The sequence below is a fragment of the Bos taurus genome, chromosome 24, assembly GCF_002263795.3.
Source record: "Bos taurus isolate L1 Dominette 01449 registration number 42190680 breed Hereford chromosome 24, ARS-UCD2.0, whole genome shotgun sequence".
In the NCBI taxonomy this organism is placed as follows: Eukaryota; Metazoa; Chordata; class Mammalia; order Artiodactyla; family Bovidae; genus Bos; species Bos taurus.
In genome coordinates this window covers 33,052,321-33,077,252 of record NC_037351.1, presented here as the reverse complement: position 1 = coordinate 33,077,252, position 24,932 = coordinate 33,052,321, and the positions used below count along the sequence as shown (strand labels likewise).

The window sequence follows — 24,932 nt, the reverse complement described above, 5'->3', positions numbered from 1 at the left end:
ACTCATCCAGCCCCTGATAACCCAGGGGTTACCCCTCCAGCTTCCTCTTGCTGGAGGAAATTCCAAAACCTCCTGATCTGAATTCATCTTCCTATTGCACATTAGGGTTCCTGGGCTTTAAAAAAACCGTTAAGTTCAATACACCAAACCTGGGGGGCTGGGGGGGTCTCTGTCCCCACCTGAAAAGACGGGGGTGATGGTGAAGGGCGCCTGGCCATTGTCCTTGTTGAACATGTACTCGATCCAGTTAGTAGCATTGCAGGCGCTGGCCTCACGCCCGCACAGCAGCCCCAGGGCCTTCTCGTTGCTCGAGGGGGCCTCCACATCCCGGCAGGAATTGTACATGGCTGGAGGGGGAGGAAGAGAGAAGACTGAAACCGTGCTGCTGGAATTCACCAGGTGAGAGCTTACACGGGGCCTCTCACGTGTGAACGTGGAAATACAGACACACTGCAGGCAGGGGCTGGGAGTCTAGACAGCAACCACTGAGGGAAGGAACGGAGGTCACCTCTGACACTGGCTTGTTACCCTGCAAGCGACAGGCTAGGCCAGATTCCAAGCAACTTAAAATCAAAGGCAGGACAAGCCGTGGCCATCCCAGTCCACAGGGGCCTGGAGAAGTGTCAGCCCCGTGCAGGGAAGAGCACACTGAAGGCCAAGGAGGGAGAAGCAAGACCCTCAGGGCCTCTTCAGCTAGTGCAGCTCGTTCCAAGAAACTATCTCTGGTGAATGACAGAAACTCCAGGGTAAAAGCTGGTTTCGGGACAGAGCTCACCTGTGAATGAACTGAGCTTTTAGTATGCATAAAGACACAAGAACTAGCGATGTCAATGGCACTCTGCATGTAAGAAACCAGTAGTAATGGGTCTTACTGTTTTTGTTGTTTAGTTGCTAAGTCGTGTCTGATTCTTTGTGCTCCACGCAGTGCAGTACACTAGTATATTAACATTCAATCGCCAGTCCCTGCTTGTTAGAAGCTTCCTAAAACCTTCTTCCCCTAAACTTTAGAGAGGTACTTAGAAATTCATTGTGCTCTACCCTCACTCTTGAAGGGCAGATTAGCTAGCGCAATAGTTTTTTTCAGAACCGTGATAACCCCACTGCTTTCGGGCCTCTAGCTTTGCTGGACAGAAAATCTCCAATTGAGGTGATTTCCACCTTTTCTCTACTTGCATTTAAGATTACCTGTCATTCAGATTTTATAGTTTTTAAAATGAGCTGTATTTAGTTACAAATTCCTTTTTCTATACCTTTATTGAGATAACTCACATACAATTCACCAATTTAAAGTTATAACTTGATGGCTTTTAGCATATTCATAGATAAGAGAAATCATCACCACAGTCAATTCTAAAACATCTTCATCACCTTAAGAAAGAAACCCAGGACCTTTAACTAATGCTCCCTTATCTCCCCATCCCCTTAAGCCCTAAGCAACTATTAATCTACTTCTGTGTCTATAGATTTGCCTATTCTGGACATTTCATATAAATGAAATCATGAATCGTCTTCTGTGACCGGCTTCTGCCACTTACCATGACGTTTTCAAGGTCTATCCACGTTGCAGCATGGATCCTTATTTTATTTCTTTTTATGGTCAAATAATATTCCATCATATGGATATACCACATTTTGTTTATCTATGTATGTATCAGTTGATGGATATCTGAGTTGTTTCATACAGCCACCTTTTGGCTATTATGAACATATGTTTTCATTTCTCTTGTGAGTGGAATTGTTGGGTCATATGGGTAACTCCATGTTTAATTGTTCCAGGAACTGCAAGACTGTTTTCCAAAGTGACTACACTGTTTCACATTCCCACCAGCTGTGTATGAAGGTTCCGATTTCTCTGCATACCTGCCAGAACTAGTCTTTTTATTTCAGCCACCCTATTGGCTGTCAAGTGGTACCTTGCTGTGGTTTTGATTTGCATTTTCCTGATGACTGATTTTAAGCATCTTTTCATAAACTTATTGACTATTTGTATAAATAACATCCTTGGAAAAATGTTTGCTCAGATTCTTTGCCCATTTTTACTTGGGTTATTTTCTTTTTGAATTGTCAGAGCTCTTTATATATTCTAGACACAAGTCCTTCATTAAATACATGCTTTGCAAATATTTCTGCCTCTTTTTGATGGTGTCCATCAGAGCACAAGTTTTTTATTAAATTTTTTTGGTTAGATTTTTAATTGACCATTATAGTAATTGACTATAGTCGCTCTTATAGTCAACAGCTTTGCTGAATTCTTATTCTCTCATTTTATTGTTTTGGGGCCCATTCTTTATTCAGCTGCATCTAATCTATCTTTTAATCCACTTGCATGACTATTTCTCATTAACTGGATCTTCCAGTTGGTTCTGTTTCTAATCTGTTCATTTTCTTTCCCTAGGGTCCTACTCTTGCAGAACTCTCATTTCAGTCATTTTCAACAAACATGACATGGTCTTTTTCAGACTGCCCTATGAGCTTCAGTTGCTGGGATATCCTTCTCCTGTTTGTCACACCTGTTTACTTTCCCTTATGGTGACTGCTTTCTTCACAGGCAAAATCTCTCCTCTGCCAACTAGGTCTCCCTTCCACCCCCCATCTCTGCAGTCTTGCAATAACTCATGAAGTTATGCATTTCATGTCCAACAGAACCAAAGTCCAAATGGTTCCTAAAATGTATAGAAATAAACTTGCACAAACTAAAAATTTCTATAAGGGAACTTAGAGTTAGGAAGGAGTTAAAGCAAATACTTTAAGGAGATCATTTCATAGGTTGTAGCTCAAGTCCCAGAAGACAAGCGAAGCAACAACTCAGATTTCCATTGGCATTTCAGTGCTAACGGAACTGAAAACTGCCCTTTTTCACAGAGCTGACAGGACAACTTGATCCACTGTCCTGATATCAAATATAAAAGAGGGATAATTTAAAAGTTTACTTACCATTGGCAAAACTCTCTCCAACATAGTACTGTAATTCTTTTACATTTGTTTTCGTCTGGTTTGTAGCAGGATCAACATAATCTTCAGTTGCTGTAACGTTCAGAAACTGACTTTGTCGAGGGCTACATGTCAGCTCACAAAACAGGTTCACTAGGTTATAAAAACAGGATGGACATCTAAAGAAAAAGCAAACTATTTTGAATGATCTCGTGGATAACAGGGCCAGCAAAAAAGATGATTTAAAATACACAAAGACTATTTAAAATTTATTATAAATTGGCAAATGGATTACCATGAGGACATATTAAACCCAGCAATTCCAAACCTAAAACCTCATGTTAAAATAAAGACACATCTTTAAAAACCACCCTAATTACTAATATTTGTGCTGCCCAGATGTAATTTCAAGAAACAAATGCTCTCTGAATCCTGCACTTTATAATTTGGTCATGTTTCCTGTATTTTGAATCCAAAAGGACTTAGGACTACCATGGTGACATTTTGATTGAGAATAAAAAAGGGGAAAAAGGAGATTTACACATTAGTGCTTTCATCTCATAACCTACTGAAGGGCTCTCTTTCAAGCCCCAGATAACCTTAGGCCGTCTCTAAACACAAGAGGATTCCCCAGGATTAGAGAAGATAAAAGAACAGCAGTGGTGTTCGCCAGCTACATGCATTTCAGAAGCACCCGGTTTTCATAAGAACCACAAGCTGTCCGCTGTGAAGCTTCTAATGTTGACCGGTTATGCGGCAGAAGACCTCTGTCTTTCCCTTTAGTTCCGTTATCCGCAAAAGCTATTGCTTCATCAGGCTTGCATTCTTGCAACACAACCAATCAAGACTGCCCCCCAATCTGCTCCTATCCAGATGACCACACATGACACAGAATGAGGACGGTCTGGTCTCGGCCTTCAAAGCTGCCAGTCTCATGGGACTTTCCTGGTGGTCTGGTGGTTAAGACTCCTCGCTTTCAATGTTAAGGGGCATGGGTTCTATCCCTGGTCAGGGAACTAAACTAAGATTCCACACGCTGCACAGTGTGGCCAAAAATAAAACAAAAGCCTCCCATCTAGTGAAGGAGCAGACACACACACTGACTTGCTTTCAGGAGTCCCACGCTTTACTGTGACAGACAGGAATGACAATTACACCACCTGAACAGAAATCACTCCTGGGGTGCACTGCTTCCTACCACTTTGCATAAATTACAAATGTCTCTCCGTGTTACTCCGTTTAACTTCTACAGTTATCAGTTTGGACAGCTGCACAATATTCTGTATTAGCATCTCATTGCTATTATAAATAAAGCTTTGCTACCTCTGATGACACGGGAAATACTTGGCTATCTTTTGATGTAGATGCCCATAATGTCTCACGTACAGCAGATGCTAAATAAATGTATTTGGCCGAATGACAGCTTCAATCTGGCTCCAGCAACAGCCATGAGATTTCCTTCCACAAGATACACTGGCCTGATTAGAGTCTCAACTCTAATGCTCTAATTAGATCATTTACTACATTGTATGTTGTCCTGGCAGAACATACAGAGGGATGGCTCTCCGCTCTGCACTGCCAACTGGAGATCTGGCAAGAAACAAGGACGCCCGCCTGAGCCCTGTCACCTGCAGTGACACCAGCACAGAGAAGCACATGGCCTTCCGTCCACCTTCATGGGGGCTCACACGTGCTGCTCGGAAGGCCACCACCAGCTCACTCTTCTCACATTTGAAAACTGCTGGGTAAGCCTGGAGAACATCTATTATGCGGCCCTTTTCACTGCCCCGGCCACAGAGAACACAGTGGACAGCAAACTGACTTTGACAAAACCAGCCGACTCTGCCAGATTAGGCTTGTGAACAGTCACCAAAGGCAGGCTCCAATGAGGAAGAGAGAACCACTCGCAAAACAGGGGAGGGAGGCGACGCAGAGGACTGTGTGGAGGAGGGTCTGGGGGCAGAGACCCGGGCAGGATCCCCGGAACCTCTCCTCTCCACCGTGCGAAGGGGCTCAAGTCTGAAAGGCCCCAGACCGCAGTGCAGGTCCCCTTTGGGGTGAAGACATCTCAGAAGCAAACCAAGTAGCAATTCTGAGTGTAACGAGAGCAAGAACGAAGTCTCATCATTACTACTTCATCAAAAGTTCTTCTTTATATCTGAGAAGTCCTAAGATAGCATTCTTAAAATGAAACAAGAACTAACTTTTAAACCCATTTTCTCTGCATGCCTAGTGGTCAACCCACCTGGACAGAAACTGCAGAGGCAGCTGCAGGTTGTCCTTCAGTGTGTGAAGCTGCTGGACATCACAGCAAAGACTGACATTGCCAAAGAAGAACCCTGGACAGAGTTCCTTTCAGGAGAGAAAACATGAACATCAGAGTAGCCAAGTGGAATAAACACAAACACTCCTCAAAGAGGAGACCACTTTATGCACATCATCCTTTTTTAGGTACACAAGGGTGACACACCTCTTTGCAAAGTTCTTGCAGAATTCTTTTAAAAGGCGATCATGGAGAAGGCAATGGCACCCCACTCCAGTACTTTTGCCTGGAAAATCCCAAGGACGGAGGAGCCTGGTAGGCTGAAGTCCATGGGGTCGCTAAGAGTCGGACACGACTGAGTGACTTCACTTTCACTTTTCACTTTCACGCACTGGAGAAGGAAATGGCAACCCACTCCAGTGTTCTTGCCTTAAGAATGCCAGGGACGGGGGAGCCTGGTGGGCTGCTGTCTATGGGGCCGCACAGAGTCGGACACGACTGAAGTGACTTAGCAGCAGCAGCAGCAAAAGCAGTTGCTCCATCGGTGTTTACATTTGTTCCACATTAACCACCACCACCATTCCCTGAGAAAAAGGGAAGGGCCTATAAAAACAGGGGTCTGATGATCAGAAAATCTAGGTCCTGACCTCAGTGTTGCAGCTAAGGAGCTTTAACCTTAATTAAGGCAAATCTTTTCTCTGGGGCTCAGTTTTCTAGTTTGAAAAATGATGGATTTGGCCTAGCCAATCTAGGAGGTCTCTGTCAGTATCCACATTCCATAATGCTGGGACTTACTGTGGCATCAAATAGGCAGTCAAGATTCTGTGGGATGTTGATACTGTTTGTTTCTTCATTTGGGAGATCTGGCTCCGGCAAGAGCAGGTGGCATCCCATATCACCTTTCTCAATGAAAAAAGCCTCATTCTACCTTCTCTGAGAACACCCTTTCCCAACTTTTGTTAGCAGTTACATCTCCTGATATAGCACTTAAACTCCACTTAGTTATTATTTCTTTTTTCACTTTGCACATGGTTTAATCCATGAATTGGGGAAGAGGAATCCATAAGAAACTAGCTGAAATGTGTGTTCTGTATCCATTCCTAAGAATGGGGCAGATATCTGAGCCCGGTGTCACTCATGGATTACTCCTTCCCGTAGGGAATGGTAATGTTGTAGAGGGATAAATGGGAAGAGATGATTATAAATCCAGGAAGTTTAGAATCTAATTCTAACTGTTGGCTCCTGAGAAATGACTCCATTGACGTGGCAGTCATTTTCTTTAAATAAGATGGTTTATATGAAGAAACGGTACCAAAGGAGGAGAAAACTGTATTCTAAGGAGGAAAAAATTAGTAGGAATCTTTCTGAGCTTCTGGAATAAGGCTTACAGGCTTTGAAGATCAGTACATTTGTATGTGGGGAGAAACAATAGCTGTGTTCATGAGCTAGCAAATAGCAGTCAGTTTTGACGTCAGGGGGAAATAGGGTGACACAGAGTCGGACATGACTGAAGCGACTTAGCAGCAAGAGCAGCAGGGTGAACCCCTAAATAGTATTTTAGTATCAGAAAACACAGCCCAAAGAAGTTATTTGTTCTGAGCTCTTTTGGAGATATTTTACGTTCAATCTCAGGGTCTGTGGACAAAAATGGGAAACGTTGAACATTGCTGACAAGTTGTCACCTAAGAAGTCAAGTTCTTTACCTCTCAGATATTCCTAGACCATCCATGATTTCAAGATATTTCTCTTTGTTAAGTATTCCTGGTTGACCTAAATGCCTTCCTGACTTCCTAACCACCTCCTGTCTTGAGTTGTGCAACACTGAATTAAATGTGCTTTCCAAAAAGAATTGGCCTAAAAAAAAATAAAATAAAAAAATAAAAGGCAATCAAATTTCCTCTAGATAACCAGCAATTCACAAAAGTAGAGGCAGTACAGACATTTCCATTTTTTTTCTTATTGGGAAGCTCCTTTCTTTCCTTGACAATCATTTTACCTCTTTTTAGGTTACTTGGTTATGTTTAACCAGAATGCTATTTTCTGTGAGTCACTCCAGGAAAAGTTAAATGCCTTTAAAGATTGTGATGGAAGAAGCAAATAAGTCCAGAAGACCAGCTACCGTGTCAGCTGGATTTTAGATAACTGCAGCCTCTAAAGCCAGTCTTTTAACCTGGATTTTTCCAGTTCTTTTCTAATATCCCTGTGTATCAGGGATGGTAAAAGAGACAAGAAACAGATTCCTGGCGGCAGTCAAAGGTCACAGGCTCTCGGTGGAAACTGGAGGAACCTCTAAAGTGAACAGAGGACAAGTGAGTCACAGCCACTCAGCAGCCTCGTCTAGAAACAAAAGGGGCTAACTCTGAGTGTATTTTGAAGAAGCTGCAAAGAGCAACATGCGAGGTACCAAGACCAAGTCCCTCAGTAGTAACCTGCTACTGGGAAACTTTACGAGCAAGGTATCGTCAACCCCAGAAAAATGACGCCTGCAGAGTTAGTATGTTATCTTCTCTGTGCTAGAGGTAAGAATCTGGGACAAGAGTAGCCCATTCATTCCACCTCTACCCCCACCCCACGGGGAATATCTACGGTGTAATTGCAGAGGATCTCTGATTAGTGTTTTGTGTTCCCAAAGCCCAAGATTACTCACTCACCTGCACTAGGTCATAGCCATCCTGTGGCAATGGCTCTGGTGGCCCAGAATATCTGCAGTTGTATCTCTTATCTCCAGATGCAATTCCACACTCTCCATACCAAATGCAGGACTGTGAAAATACCTGCAAATGTCAACAGAAAACGGTTCACTAGGGCCTCAGGGATAACACGAATTTCAACACCAAAAAACGCCCTCATTCACAGAAGCTTCCAACAGTACCTGCCAAGCGAAGTAAAAGCCAGAAGCACCGGATAGTTGAACATTTCGAAAAACATTAATTAAAATAAACCCAAAGCTCAACGCTGGAGAAGACTCTTGAGAGTCCCTTGGACAGAAAGGCGATCAAACCAGTCAATCCTAAAGGAAATCAACCCTGAATATTCATTGGAAGGACTGGTACTGAAGATGAAGCTCCAATACTTTGGCCACCTGATATGAAGAGCTGAGTTCATACTGGAAAAGACCCTGAGGCTCGCAAACACTGAGGGCAGGAGAAGCGGGAGGCAGAGGATAAGATGGCTGGATGGCATCATCAACTCAATGGACAAGAGTCTGAACAAACTCCAGGAGACAGTGAAGGACAGGGAAGCCGAGAATGCTGCAGTCCATGGGGGCGCAAAAGAGTTGGACACGACTTAGTGAATGAACAACAGCAAAGTCCAAAACGGACTTGTGAAGTCAGCAAAGGAAGTAATAGAAATTACTTACATGATTTCTACTTCCTGCTAGATTATTTATTAAGAGGAAGCGACAGTTCCATACAAGAATCACTATCAATCAGTGTAGAAGAAAGTAAGATAGTATTATAAGTCTATGATTACTAAGGCTCTATTTTTACACATCAGGATAAGGAACTGAGTCAGGTGTAAATACTGAAAGAACAGCTCCGTATCTGCTAAGGTTAATTAATATCAGCACACCATGAGTAACGTGGGAAAAAACAACCCATGAGGAGGAGGAGCAAGAATGAGGATCTTGTCCTTGAGTTTAAGTAAAAAGCAAGAAATGTGCATACTTTAATCACCTCAGAATCTTGAAAAAATGTAAAACCTCTTGCATAAAGACTTCTCAAGGGCCACTCCTATTCCCCATGTGAGAGTCACATGGCATCAGAAAAGTCAGCGGGGTGCGCGAGTGTGACTCATCTCATTAGCAAGGCCACCAAGCTCCGGCAAGCTGGCCAGGGTCACGGCTGGCATGACTGTGCAGTCAGCTGTCCTGCAGGGAAACAGCGGCTGCTGAGAAGTAACCATGGCTTCCGAGGTGCCTGACGGGAAAGCCATTTTTGAAAAATGGGCACAGATGCAAGAGAGTGAACTGTCCCCAAGGACAAGGGCACGTGACCCACACACCCCGCAAGGAGCTGAGCAGTGCTGGTCCCGGATGAAAAGACACAAACCTCGCAACAGGCCCTGAAAACGTGGGAGGAAAAGCAGGCAGGAGATGGAGGGGTGCTGGGGGCGAAATCTAAGGGCCCACAAGACTTGTCTCTGAATTCATTCTTTCCATATTTTAAACCAGCAATTATGACTTACCCCAGCTTGATTAATTAAGTCATAGGTTTAGGTCACAAGGGAGGGAGGGAACTTACACAAATGAGGAAGTGACAAGCATTCAGCAATGCCACGTCCCAAACCTTTGGCAAGAACTCACAAAATTCCACCATTCCTATATAAAAAGAATCATAATTTTGTCTGTAAACCCAGCGGGTCTAGGAAAAGTACTGCTCTTTCCGATTCTGGGTTTTCCACTAAAAGGCCATCATCCATCTACTGAAGTGTAGAAAGGCAAGTAAGCCAAGGAGGGTGACAACTACTGATGCTGACCTGTAACTTACATACTAGGGACCCGCCCCTTGGAATTCTCACCCCACCCCACCCCTCTTGCACAGAATTCTCAACAGACCAAGAGGGCAAGCAGGTGCTGGCCAAGGGGCACTCTGGCTTATCACCCGCAGGAGTGACAGGAATCCAGTCAAAAAAAAACGCCACAGCTCTAGCATGACTAACAGACGGGTATCTGGAGTCTAAGTTCCCCTTCCTCAGCACTCGGCGCTCTACAGGACAATAAAGATGACCCAATGCTGTCTGGGTCCTATTTACAACATCATCCTTCATAATCTACACCATCTGTTTCAAAGCAAAGGTGTTTCTACCCACCAGGCAAAAGAGATGGGGGTGGAGAACGAGTTTGAGGGGTGGGAGGTCAGGATTCCTGGGCTCTGATCCTCAATAAATGCAGAGCCCAGCTACACCCGCTGAAGGTCACCCAGCTGTGCCGAGCAGGAGTCTCCCACCTCCTACTCACTCCTGACCACCCCAACCCCGGTTACGTCACAGTTCAGGTAGGCAGACTGAATTCGGGGATAAATGAGAAAGCACTTAGAAAGCCAGAAAGAACCACCCATCAAACGTAAGGAATTATTCTCCAGGTTTTCCGAGAAGTATATGGGACTTCACCAAAGAGGTTCAAAGACCTGAACAAAATAAACAACCCGAAGCTTCTTCCAGGCCAGGAAAAAACTGGGCTCGAGTCACTGCTCTTAGGTTTGCTTTCCCAAGTCATCTGCTTGAAGAAGCATGAACCAGAGGGGCCCAAAGGTGCTCACAGCTCACCTGCTGGGTGTCAGGCACTGCTTTAACTGCTCTCACCTTATGGACCCAACACATCCTTACAGCATGAGCGAGAGGGCAGTGTTTTGTTGGGTTTTTCTTCTGCTTTTTTTGGTTGCACCATGGCAGGTGGGATTAGCTCCTCGACCAGGAATAGAACCCCTGTCCCCTGCAGTGGGAGCCTGGAGTCTTAACCATTGGCTCACCAGTGAAGTCCAGGGAGGTGCTATTATTGTGCCCAATTTATAGATGAACAAACAGAGGCAGAGAGTTTGAATCCAAGAGCAGCAGAGGCAGGATTCAAACCAGAACATTCTAGTTCCAGAAACAGACTCTCAACAAGATACAATTAACCCTTTAGTGAAGGTCCTTGCTCTGGCATCACCTCCCCCCACCCTGTGTGCAGGCAGGCAACCCTCTGAGCTCACTTGCACGGCTGCACCAGTGGGGGAGGCCTCGTGCCCACCTCCAGGCTCTCTCTCCGCCTCCCCTGGGCTCAACTGCAGCTGAAACCCAAGCGCCTCCTTCTGCCCCAGGCCCAGCTGCTGCCATGGTCCCGAGCCTCTCCGGGGATCTCCACCACCTGGCCCCCCTCTTGCCCACATGTTCAACCTCATCTCCACGTTGGTCCCTTCACCTGCTCCTCCCATAAAGGCAGTCCCATTTCCTTCCCCGCTCAAACCGCCCCCAACCCCCCTCCAGCTGCACTTCCAACCACAACAGCTGAGATGCTCACAAGGAAACCGATCCTTCCTCCATCACCAGGCCCTCTTCAGTAGGGTTTAAAGCTCCGGGTCCTCTCCCACCAGCCTCTGGGAAGCCTCCCTGGTGCCGTCTCCCTCACCCTTGCCCTCTCTGAACCCTCCCCTAGGAGCCCACAGGCCTCCTCTGTCTACCTCACCACCTCCCTCCACCTGGTCTGTCCCCACGGGCACCACATCCACCACCCTCACCCCACGGCACCCAGCTGCCAGCCACTGGCTAAGGGTGCCCCCGTCAGCTCAACCCCACAACAGGTCTGTGAATCTGGTACTAAAATAACACCATTTCACAGATGAGGAAACCGAGGGTTACACAGGTAAAGTGACTCCTCTGAGGCCACATCTGAGAAATGGGAGAGCCAGGCCTGGCTGGTTTGGAAGCCGGAGCACTTACTCCTTATGCTGCACCGGGGTCACTCCTCTATGGACCACTGACTGGGCTGTACTCATCTCTGCAGCCAGTCTAGAACCTAGCTGCAGTCCTAATGACCAGAATTTCCGGTCTCCAAATGGCCACAGCACTCCATCGGCCAGGACTTTATTAACAAAGACAAGGGCTGCACCTTGAGATCCCTGGAAGATTCCCTGGAATGTGAGGGCGGCAGGAGCCGACACCCAGACCAAGGGCTTGGGCACAGGCCACATACCTGTCTTCCCAGGGAACCACGTGATTTCCAAAGGCAAGGTGCCTGGGTGAGAGCTGCCTTTACTGATACAAGAACACCTGCTGCTGCTTCATACCCACACTCTCCTGAGGAAGGGCAGATCCTGCTGATACTGAAAGTCACCAAGGTTTGAGGTCTGCCAGGACTCCAACGGGGGGCTTCCCTGGTGGCTCAGACAGAAAAGAATCCGCCTGAAATGCAGGAGATCTGGGTTCAATCCCTGGGTAGGGAAGATCACCTGGAGAAGGGCACGGCAACCCACTCCAGTATTCTTGCCTGGAGAATCCCGTGGACAGAGAAGCCTGGTGGGTTCAGTCCAAGAGGTCGCAAAGAGTCGGATACAACTGAGCAACTACACACACACACACACGAGGTCGCAAAGAGTCAGATACAACTGAGCAACTACACACACACACACACACACACACACACACACACACAGCTCCAAGGGCACCAGACTGCATGTGAGCCCAGTGTTGGAGATGGTTGGTGGTGGCTGCACGACATGTGATATACCTAATGTCCCTGACTGTACTTTAAAGCCGTGAACTTTATGTGTATTTTGACACAAAACAAGAGCTCAGATGTCCTTCACCACTTAAGAGAAAAGTCCAGTGGCAAGGACTGCAGAGAGCATGTTCTTGGTTATACTGAGATTAAACAGAGTAATCTGTTTAATTCCATCAGTTGAAACACCATGGGTCTGAATGTCACTAACACACCCAGCGTCTCTAGTAATAAGTGTTGCAAAAGCTCCACTGAGGGGGGCAGTGGGGGTGGGGTGGGGGGACAAGCCCAAAGAAGGATAATTCTTCCCAGTTCATCTCATGGGCACCCACCAGTCTCTTACAGGGTGACTCGTGACCACAAGAACTATCTTATTTAAGCATTTAAGCACTTGACCAATTCCTAAAAAGTCAAAAATAAATGATCATAGATTTTAATTACAGAATACCCACCGATCACAATTATTCAGACATCACAAGTATACATGAGATAACAGGGGGCGCCCCCCTCGGGTCTCCACCCCTATCCCATTCCTCAGATTTAACAAATGTTGATGTATTGGATCGTGGTCTTCCAGGCTTTCAATTTCCCCCGAAAGGTAAACCTATATAGATGCACCTACTCAAACACAAGTGAATTAACTTTTAAATACATATTCTCAAACAATCTCGATTACCCTCCATGACTGGCTCTACTTGAACTAACTGTATTTATCCAGGTCCCCAAGGACAGACTCTAGCCCTTGTCTGCTGTTCTTTGTTTTCTCCACAGATTTCAGTCTCCCCCAGCCCCCACATCTTGGGACAGCCTCCCTTTTTACAAGCCTCACCCAAGACTCAGTGCCAACACTGAATTTAACTCTGACTCCTTTCACCTGGTATGTGAGCGGTCCTGGGGAGAGGCAGGTGGTGCTATTATTATGTCCAACTTACAGATGAGCAAACCTCAGATGTGGCCTCAGAGGTGCTCATGGGCATCCCTCCTCAATGCTCAAGTCACCAGGCGTCCTGCACCCAGAGCTCTGTACACGCCCGTTCCATAAGCTCCCCTGTGGATCCACCAGGACGAGATGGATAAACTTTTTCTTTTTAATTTAATATTTATTTATTTGGGCTGCCCTGGTGGCTTAGACTGAAGAATCTGCCTGCAATGTGGGGGACCTGCGTTGGATCTCTGGGTTGGGAAGGTCCCCTGGGGAAGGGAATGGCAACCCACTCCAGTATTCTTGCCTGGACAATCCCATGGACAGAGCAGCCTGGCAGGCTACAGTCTATGGGGTCAAAAAGAGTCAGACACGACTGAGCGACTAACACACATACACACACACATACGTGTTTATTTGGCCGAACTGGGTCTTAGTTTCGGCTCATGGGATCTTTGTCGCAGCATTTGGACTCTTTAGTTTCAGTACTCGGGGTTTCCTTCCCTGACCAGGGATAGAACCCAGGCCCCCTGCATTGGGAGCACAGAGTCTTAGCCACTGGACCACCCAGGGAAACTCCTAAACTTTTCCTAAGAGAGCCAGATACCATATTAAATATGGTAGGCTTATGAGCCCTAAGGTGTCTGTGGTACATACTCAATCTTGTCTGGTGTAACTCAAAAGTAACCACAAACAACAGGTAAAAGATGGGCATGGGTGTGTCCCAAGAAAACCATCCACAACTAATTTGCAGGCTCCTGCTCCAGGATGAAACAGAATTCATATACTTATGAGAATGGAGAAGTTGTGTATGTGGGCAGAGGTTGCAAGAGTATTTTCTTGCTGGTGTCTTGGCTCCCCTGTAAGACTGTAGAATCCTAAAGGGCAGAGCTTGGGGGTTATACTTCCTCTGAAATCTTAATATCTCATCCAGTGCTCCCTGATTCAGAAAACATCCAAACGTACACGGTGAGTTAAAGGAGCTTGACTGGATTATGTAAGAAGTGACTTCGGCTTTAACCCAGAATTTAGTACAAGGCTAGGATGTCTCTGCTTTTAAAGGTTAAGCTATATGGCTATTTCACAACATGCTCTAAAATTTAATTAATGGATATGTGACTGCATAGGGAAGCATCTTTCGATAATAATAGGAATAGCTCAGGACAGTTAAAAAAAAAAAAAAATGCCCCAGCTGCTATGTGTCAGCAACTCTGGTAGACTCTAATTGGGATCTCCATGAAAGCACATCTTATCACGTGGAGAAGCTCTGATCATCAGCAACAGAATCCTATACTTTAGGCTATTAAGTAACTCATGTTCAGTTGCTCACTGAACATCAACCAGGTTCTGGGCATAAAGCTGAGTGAGTTCTCCTTCCTCCCCTGGGTTCTTTATCAGACACCCTATGGAGTAGCATCGCAGACTTTTACAGGTAAGAAAACTAGAACTCAGAGAGGATTCTCCAAGGTCACCTGGCTGGTAAGTGACAAAACCAATAATGAGAACCAAGGTTTTGAATGCTAAGGTAGGCGTAGTCTCTCCCGTCCCCCCCACCATGCCCATCCCACAGCTGCTGCACTGTTTGAACTCCAGCTCGGCTTGTACACTGATGTATCCTTAGATTGTGACAACATGCCAGGGATGGGCTGGCCCGTCCACTACCGTGCCCCTCCTGCTACACAGGACTGTTCACTTGCATAACTAGTGACTACCCTTTACGTACAACTCCAGGGAGCCGTCAAGTCCTGACTCACTTCCTCAGGATCCAGGACTGTCCCCAGCCCCATGCCTGTAACCTGGCCAGCCCACACAGGTGGAGCGCAGGGCCGGGTCCCTTCACCTCTGCTGATGTCCTGGATGAGGAAAGCTCCAGGCAGAATCTGGAGACACGCCCAGCTTCAGCTCTGGCGAGGGCTGGAATACCAGGGCTGGTGTGGCCAGTCAGGATAACCCAGGACAAGGGTGGAGGGGGTGGCCCGGAGAATGCTGTCCAGAGATTAAGCTCTGTATCCTTTGGAGTCAGGTAGGCAGATCAAATAAGTATGACAGGACACGTGAGGTGGAGGCTGGACTGGTCTGACTTTTACTGACACAACTCTCTGGAGTTCTGTTTTATAGCCAATCTGGGATAAACGTATCCACATAACAAATGATAATTTGTGTGAGCACCAGGCACGCCTTCAGATGGGTATTTAAGATACATTTTAGAGTTAGATGGGTTCAGCCAGTCTTCACTTTATAGATAAGCCCTGGGCTTGCAGTTTAACTGACTTGCTCGAGGTTATACTACTAGTTTGGTCTTAGGTAAGCTCCAGCAACTACGAGTTTGAAAAATAATTCAATAGCCACAAGATCAAATAAAACCATGAAAGCGGATGGGGTGTATACCGTCCCCAGGTGTTTTTTTCCCCCCCTAAGGAATGTTCACACAAGGTGACAACTGAACCAAGGGTTGGGCCAGCAGGCTAAATCCACTTCTGATCTATCACTGGCTTTTGGAGAAGCCACACTGGAGCCAGGAACAGGCTGTGAAACGTTATTGGCCAAGTGGAACATCTGCTGAACTTTAAATATGAATCATCTGGTAGGCAGAGTTGTTAACCCATTTTACAGAGGAAGCAGCTGCCTTGCCCAAGACCACTCCTGGTAAGAGGACGCATCAAGATCTGTACCAGGTCTTTTAATGCCAAGTCTTGTGCCAGCCTATAAATGCTTCCCCGGTGGATCAGGTGGTAAACAAACCACCTGCCATGCAGGAAACAGAGATTCGATTCCTGGGTCAGGAAGATCCCCTGGAGAAGGAAATGGCAACCCACTCCAGTATTCTTGCCTGGGAAATCCCACAGCAGAGGAGCCTGGCGGGTACAGTTCATGGGGTCTCAGAGACACAATTTAGTGACTAAACAACAACAAAACACCAAAAGCTGCTGCAGCCATTTAAATAAAGAACATTTAGAACTTCAGAGGAAAGGCATTCTAGTTGGGAATAACAATGTTATAGATGATGAAGCTTTTGAACTGGACCTTGGAAGATGGGCAGGGTTTTGACAGCACTTTTATTTAGCTAGAGAGCTAACACCCTTCACAGAGCTGTGGGTGAGAAAAGCAGACAAAGCACCCAAGATCAGGCTAGAGATGGCCCACTCTAGGCTTCCGGACAGGTAATGTGTCATCCATTAACACCCTGACAAGAGTCCCTTTTAGGAACGGAAAGAGGGGAAGGGTTACCCAGGAAAGAGAGTTCTTTGTTCTGGGTGATATGACAAACACTGAAGGAATACAAAGACCTATTCAGCTAGCTGTCTTCTTTTTAACCACTTGCTAATCATAATAATAATTTTTAAAAACTCATTTCCCTTGATTACTTATGCTAGTAAAATGATTGATCACAACATCAATCAAGGAATGGGGGAGACTGGGAAAGATAACCTACATTCGCTCCCATTTCGGAGGCTTATTCTTCAATGCTCTCAGGCTGAAAGATGAACCCATTCCTGATCTCCTTTGGAAAAACGGTTTTAATGGCTTAATTCCTACCTAGGCCTCATGATGGTCTATCTCCTGACTGTAATTTTTTAAAGTTTTTTTTTTTTTTCTCTTGAGGAACTTGGACCATAATGAGGCCTAGGTAGGAATTAAGCCATCAAAACTGTTTTTCCTAAGGAGATCAGGAATGGGTTCACCTTTCAGCCTGAGGGAGCCAATCTTAAATACAATATAAGTGTTTTCAATTCAAATTCACAAACCTTCTCAAGGGTTCCAGGAATTTTGCAAGTAACTTGTGACCAACCTCTGACCTACCCCAGAAGTCCTAGGAGGAGAGGCACTGACCGATTTCAGAGATAAGTTAAAGCTACTTAACCAGAAGCCTGCCTTTTAGATCCTGACCTAAAACCTAAAGGAAACCAAACAGCTGTATTTTCAAAGCAAATAACTGCTACCATTCTTTGAGTTTTTACTACTGTGATGAGGCCCCTCCATACACCATGTTACTTAAGAATCCCAATAATCCTATGATGTGTTTTATCTTCAGTAAAAGTTCGGCTTGGAAGAGTAATGAGCCCAAAGCCACAGAGCTAGCAGGTGGTCTACGGGTTGACCCCATTCCAAACCACCTTCCGAAAACCTGTTTTTCTCTGCCTCTCCTCCCCACCAGGCACCAGACATGTGCTCTTCCAGAAGCCCACACGGCTGGCCACCCCCTATCCACCCCACCACAGGAGGCCCTTCCCAGGTCAGCCTCACCCAACCCCTGCTGAGAACGATATAGTTCAAAGAGAGGTTTTTCTAGTGCAGGGAACCCCTTCATCAGCCTTCCCTTGTGACTCACTACACCCTCATCATAGACACGCCTATGAGTGGGCACCAGGGCTTGGGATTCCCACTGGATCTGGTTTAATCAGCACTAGATCCTTAGACATCCCCCACAACATCCAACCACACAGTTTTCAAGGAGAAAACTGTAGATACACAAATAGCAGTGAGGTGCTCACGCCCAAGGCTACCAAAGCAAGGAAAGCAGACCCAAGGAGTCAGGACTGGGAGTTCCAGGCCCATCCTCTACACCGCTAGGTTTGTGACAAGGCGAAATTCAATTAACCCCTGCACCTGCGGGCCTCCGTTCCCATGGAGGTAAAGGGAGCGGATAAGAAGTAACTTGCCGTCTCTGGAAGACCAAGGTGCCTTATGTGAAGCACTCAGGTGAGTTCCGATTTGGTGCCAGACTAACCTTTATTTACCTCCCCACTCTCCTTCCTCTTTAGGGGAGAAGTCGGATCTCCTAAACAAATTTATAAAGAATTCCTGTACAAATGGCAGAATGAAGGGGGGTGGGGAGGCAGGTTAAAATGATAATCCTATCCCTTTCTACTCATTTTCTTCCTCCCTTCTTGATCCCACATCCTAAACCCAGAAATCAGATGACCACGGATGAAATGAGCTCAAAACAGGTCAAACAGGCAGCCCCCAGCTGCCACCGTCCTCCAGACCACTGGGAAGAGGACGTGGCCGGAGAAAGGCATCGGAGTCGCGGCAGAGACCGCCGCCCTCCCCGACTCGCGGCCCCACCACGTCCCCCACAGCTTGCCCGGGTCGCCGGCGGCCACTCACCTGCGCCGGGCAGAACAGCAGCAGGAGGAGGCCGAAGGCTGGGCCGCGCACGCTCATGCTGCCGCGGCGACGGGCGGCGGATGTCGGAGAGACTCGGCTCGCAGGCTCGGTTGGGCACCCCGGGCTGTCTCCGGCTCCCGCGCCCGCGGAGGGAGGAAACCAAGCGCCGGCTGCGGCGGGATGCGCGCGCAGGTCAGGAAGGACGAAGGAGTCGTCGGCTCCTCCCACTTCTGGGTGGAACCTTCCGAGCCAAGAGCCCGTCCTGGGGCGGGGCCGGAGCGGGTGAGGGCGGGGAGAAGGCGGGGAATGGGCGAGGCTAGTGGGGGCCCGGACCGCTTCTTGTCACAGCCGGTTCCCAGTCCCCTCTCTGCACTAATTCCGCCTCAGCCGCGGCGTGGGGCCAGGGACTCTGAGACCCGGGTAGAGCTGAACATTTGGAATCTGGCCTGGGAAGGATATTTCTGGGGTTGCCGCAACAGTGTGTGGTTTTGATGCTTTAACTCCTTTCTCCCCTTTTTGTCATTCCTCGATTGGAAATGGGAGGGCGAGAAGGTTTTAGCAAATCGGGGTGCGTGGGGACAGTTTTCCCAATTAAGATCCCACTTCTCAGCGGACCCAATTAGCACCCCGAGCAAGTTCTCTTTCCAAACCCAGTTACCCAAAGGAATCGGTGCCTAGGCACTTCTGGCAAAGCTGGGGGCGGCGCCACGCGGTGGCCTGACAGTGTTGTGATCGGAGAGCTGAGCGGGCGGAGCGTGGCAGTGGGCGATGCCTCAGAGCCGCCCAATCTCTGTTTTCTGTCCTCTCAGCCCACTTTTGAAAAAAGTTCTAGAACCACACCATCTGCTGGCGGAGCAGAGCATGGCAGGGAACCCGCCCGTGGGAGAAGAGCCACCCCCGCAACCACCCCCGGGAAGTTTGACGCAAAGGTGGGACCAGAGTCCGTAAGTTCTAGGTGAAGTGAAGTAACACAGAGATAAATAAGCATCTTCGTTTTCGAGCCTTATACTTTTTTTGATCTGACACTTATTTTTGTTATATGCACTTCTGGTATCATTTCCCCTCAGATTTAATTATTAAGATCACTCAAAAGCATCAGTCATTTCCATTTTGAAGTTAGGAAAATGGACGTAAGGATCCCTCCTCCCCACAGTGGAAGCCAATGTACAGTGAAAAGACTAAATACACATCTGTAGCAATGATCAAAGCCAGTGGAGGTAGGACCATGATCAGGTAATGTTCTCATCCTTATTCTACAAGGCGACTGTCCCCTTGACTGACTTTGCAGTTACCGACTTGCCTCCCCACCTCCTCAGCCTTGAAATGTACACCTGCTTGGCCGGGCACTAAACTGTAGGGATTCCCTCTGGACATTCAGCCTTGGCGATCTCCTGGCCTCATGAATCTGCTTGCCCTCAAGTGCCTGGTGTTCCCACTGATGATAACTTGGTATGCATCATGCTGCTAAGTGGCTCAGTCGTGTCCGACTCTGTGCGACCCCATGGACGGCAGCCTACCAGGCTCCTCCGTCCATGGGATTTTCCAGGCAAGAGTACTGGAGTGTGTTGCCATTGCCTTCTCCGAGGTAATCAAAATGTTGTCACTGAGCCAGATGGCAGGACCATCCTTGGGAATTTCTTAGAAATGCAAATTATGGGCCCCAGTCTGGACACCCATCCCCATGCAAACCCTAGGAGGATGAGCTCTCCAGGTGGTCCCAATTCACATTCCAATTCACGAACTACCTCTGTAATATATTTCCAAAATCTCAGTGGCTTAGTTACCCTTCCAGTACTTAACGGGGGAAACCAGGCAATCAACCAACAAAAACCTTTACTAAATAATTGAATTGAGTAAAGGAAATTTCAAGCACCATATGAAATATTTCTTGGATGGGCAGAAATTTTGATACCCAGTAAATTATGTCCACTATTCACCAAAATGGACTTCCCTGGTGGCTCAGACAGTAGAGTTCACCAGCAATGCGGGAGACCTGGGTTCAATCCCTGGGTTGGGATCTGGGGGAGGGCACGGCAACCCCACTCCAGTATTCTTGCCTGGAGAATCCCCATGGACAAAGGAGCCTGGTAGGTCGAAAAGGGTCGGACATAACTGAGCGGCTAAGCACACACACACATACACACAGTCACCAAAATAAGAACAAAAAGATCTTTTAGCTATATACATATATTTCTAGTTCTGTATTTTGTACAGCTTTGATGATATCCAAAAGGCGATGATATATTTTAAAAATAAAGTATCTTATTTTTAAGAGAAAGTTTTTTTTGCTGATAAAGCAATCCATGCTTATGGTAGCAATTTTGAAAACTTATAGGCAAGAGTTAAAAACATCATTTATAATTCCACCATTTATGATAATCTATGTCACATCATGGTGTATTTTCTCCTTCTCTAAAAATTGTTTTAACACATGTAAAGAAAAAAATGTTGCCTGCCACTTCAGTTCCACAAGGATTAAGCTCTTAGTCACTGCAGTCCATAACATGTGTGCTCTGAGGGCAATTTAGGATGGAAAACAACTGGAAGCATTCTGTGCATTAGATATACCAGTCACTAGGTGAGATTCGGAGAAGGCGATGGCACCCACTCTAGTACTCCTGCCTGGAAAATCCCATGGGCGGAGGGGCCTGGTGGGCTGCAGTCCATGGGGTCGTGAAGAGTCGGACACCACTGAGCAACTTCACTTTCACTTTTCACTTTCATGCATTGCAGAAGGAAATGGCAACCCACTCCAGTGTTCTTGCCTGGACCAGGGACGGGGGAGCCTGGTGGGCTGCCGTCTATGGGGTCACACAGAGTCGGACACGACTGCAGCGACTTAGCAGCAGCAGCAGGTAAGATGCATGTCTAAGAGAAAATTTCAAAGACCCCAGATTCTTCCATCTTCCCGTATTTAGAAAAGCCCTAAAATCATTAACTTGAAATGTTTGTTCTTTGTGATTAGCAATGCCAACTACAAATTAGCTCATGGATGCTTAAATCAGGAGCTGAATCTAAGAGCCCAATTCTTATATCTTCTCATATCTAGAAAAGCACTAAAATCCTTCATGGTGACACTGTTCCTCATGACTAGTGAAGGCTCCCCGAGACTAACAGAAACCTTCTGGAAAAATATCTGCTTGATTGCATGTATTCCCCCTTCACCAAAAGTCACATATAAACTGACCTTTCTCCCCTGCCTCTTTGGAGCAGTTTCTCAGAGTTATCTGAGGTTATCTCCTGGGCTGTAGTCCTCATTTTACCCCCAATAAAACTTAACTTGCATCTCTCACGTTGTGCATCTTAAGTCGACAGCAGTAATCTTTTCATGCTTAATTACATGTGTTTTCCCAGCGGAAAAGTTCATGTACACACAGGTTCTTCCCTTACCTCTTTGGAGCAGGTCCTCAGAGCTCTCTGAGAGGCCTGTCTCTCTGGCTATGGTCCTCAATAAGGTCCCTGAATAAAACTTAACTCACAACTTTTACACTGTGTATTTTTATTTCAAGTGACATGTAGTCAAAGTCCTAGGAGAGGCTTTTCGTTTGTTTGTTTAAATACTTGTCAATACCACTATCATTATAACATCATCCAACATTGATTGCATTAAAAATAAAGGACAAAACAAGAGGGTCAATGAAATTGTTGCATGTATGCATCTTTATCAATGTGCAGAAAGATCCTCCAGAAGACATCTATGTATTTGAAAACGTGTTTGTGAGTAAAATATGTGGGCTTTTTAAACGAGTGGGGCCATATGGTATACAGTTTGCAGCTTGCTTTTTAAAAAATCTTTATTTATTTATTTGGTGTGTCAGGTCTTAGTTGTGGCAGATGGGACCTTTGATCTTTGTTGGAATCTTTAGTTGCAGCATGTGGCATCTAGTTCCCTGACCAGGGATCGAACCCAGGCCCCTTGCATTAGGAGCGTGGGGTCTTAGCCACTGGACCACCAGGGAAGTCCCTGCAGCTTTTTTTTTTTCACATTAAGCAGTATGCTTTTCTACCTCACTACTTTTACTAGTTTTACAGGATTTCATTGTGTGTATGTGACATTTCTGAAGCCAGCAGTGTGGGCCAGTCTCAGGGCAGTGCCTAAGTCAATGAAATGGAGTGTACCATCAGAAAGTATTTCAAAATAAATAACTCAAGCCTCAAATTGCATTTCTGGTACATGCCAAGTGTTTGTATGTCTGTAGTAATACTGCATAATTCACTTTTCTTTTTCTTATGCCGTCTCACATTCCTGAGCTTGTCTGGATTCCACAAAGCTTTGCGTGTTTCTGTGCCCTCGGCTTTCCTTGTGATACTGCATCACAGAAGCCTAAAAGCTACTGAACATTTTCCTTAGGCAGAGAGATGAGAACGTTGATTCCAAACAAATTTCTTTTCACCTAACAGATGGAAGGGGAAGGCTAGAAATAGTCTGTTAATAGTTTTTGATTCATTACATAATTTATTTAATCAATCTCCTACTGGATGTTTGGTTTGTCATTTTTCATTACTGAAAACAATAATGCAGTGAACATCATTATACCTAAATCCTTACAATCATATATAAATAGAACTATTGGAAAAATTTATATATTGTTGGATCAAAGGAAATGTGTATTTTAGTTTTGAATATTGTCAAGTTCCCTCCAAAGAGACTGCAATTTACATCTTTGCTTACAACATACAGGAGAACCTGATTCTATCTCCTTGCCAACACTTAACTTTGCTATTCTGATAGGTGAAAAATAGCATCTGTGATTTTAATTATTGTATTTCTTATTTTAAAAAAGATTTTGATGCTTTAATTTATATTTTATTAATGATATGTGAGATTAAAAACCTTTTCATACATTTATAGGCAATTTTATTTCTTTGTCCATATTCTTCATTTTTAAAAGAATATTTTCTGGTTGTGCTGTGAGGCATGTGGGATTAGTTCCCTGACTGGGGATGGAATCTGCACTCCCTGCATTGGCAGTGAAGAATCTTAACCACTGGACCACCAGGGAAGTCCCTGTATTGTTTATTTTCTATTAGTTTTTTCATATTGATTTGTAAAAACTATTAAGAAAATTACCCTGTTGGTCTAGTATATACAGTGCAGATACTTAATTTACTAGTTTCAGTTCAGTTCAGTTCAGTCGCTCAGTCATGTCCAACTCTTTGCAACCCCATGGATTGCAGCACGCCAGGCCTCCCTGTCCATCACCAACTCCCAGAGTTTACTCAAACTCATCTCCATTGAGTTGGTGATGCCATCCAACCATCTCATCCTCTGTCATCCCCTTCTCCTCCTGCCTTCAATCTTTCCCAGCATCAGGGTCTTTTCAAATGAGTCAGCTCTTCGAATCAGGTGACCAAAGTATTGGAGTTTCTGCTTCAACATCAGTCCTTCCAATGAACACTCAGGACTGATCTCCTTTAGGATGGACTGGTTGGATCTCCTTGCAGTCCAAGAAAACTCTCAAGAGTCTTCTCCAACACCACAGTTCAAAAGCAACAATTCTTCAGCACTTACCTTTCTTTATAGTCCAACTCTCGCATCCATACATGACTACTGGAAAAACCATAACCTTGATGAGATGGACCTTTGTTGGCAAAGTAATATGCTGTCTAGGTTGGTCATAACTTTCCTTCCAAGGAGTAAGTGTCTTTTAATTTCATGGTTTACAAAGTTATAAAAAATTATTCCATGTTTTCCTTTTGAGTTTTAATGATTTCTTGAAGATAATGATCTGCCTGGAATTATTTTGCTGTGAACAGTGATATAGGGATCCAACTTCCCCCAGGCACCCCCCTACCCCTCCAACCTCAACCCTCCTTCCCCCACCCCCCCACCCCCCACCTCTGTCCAAGAACCTCAGCAATCACATGACACCTGCTCTTCTTAAAGTCATCACTAGTTTTCGTGTTGCAGAATCAATGACAACCTATTTGTTCTCATCTCACTTGCCTTCTTAATAACAATGAGCACAGATGATCACATGTTCTTCATTAAACACTCTTCTTTAACCCTCATTCTCCTGGGTTACCTCACTGGCTAAGCAGCCATTGCATCTCATCTTCTAGAGACTAAGGAATGTGATTTGAGCAGCATGTTTCTATTAATAAAATTTTGTTTCAATAAAATAACTTTGAGTTCTTCTAATATAGAAGCTTAGTTTTGCTGCTGCTAACTTTGAAGCTTCAAAGTAGGCAATGATTCAAGGGGGCAAAAAAAAAAGAAGGCCTAACTTCTGTACAGATTGCAAGCTTGCCCAGTTTCTAACTTGAAGGCTGAAATTTAATCATGAGAAATGTAGATGGAGCTGGGCCTTTTGGGTACTAGGATGCAGCTGACTTCACCTGGTGATACCTGAGACCATTGTGGATGGACTGGGTACCTCTTCACTTTGCTTTTTTTTTTCATTTCTTGCTGCCACCCCCGCTACCTACCCAACCCCTTCATCTACGCACCCCACAACGCCCCCGCCCCCGCCCCGCCCTGTTGTGTCAGTCAGCTTGGGCTGTCTTAA

General features: G+C 45.8%; 1 protein-coding gene across 1 annotated transcript in view; it reads right to left on the bottom strand.

Moving 5' to 3' along the window:
- The window catches only part of NPC1 (NPC intracellular cholesterol transporter 1), a 46,701-nt gene extending 28,142 nt beyond the window's left edge, over nucleotides 1–18,559 (bottom strand). Inside the window, 5 exon segments of the mRNA NM_174758.2 lie at nucleotides 180–347; nucleotides 2,935–3,110; nucleotides 5,177–5,283; nucleotides 7,846–7,968; nucleotides 18,424–18,559. Coding sequence (NP_777183.1) covers nucleotides 180–347; nucleotides 2,935–3,110; nucleotides 5,177–5,283; nucleotides 7,846–7,968; nucleotides 18,424–18,480 — 631 coding nt within the window. The 5' untranslated portion in view covers nucleotides 18,481–18,559.
- Nucleotides 18,560–24,932: the final 6,373 nt, after the last annotated feature.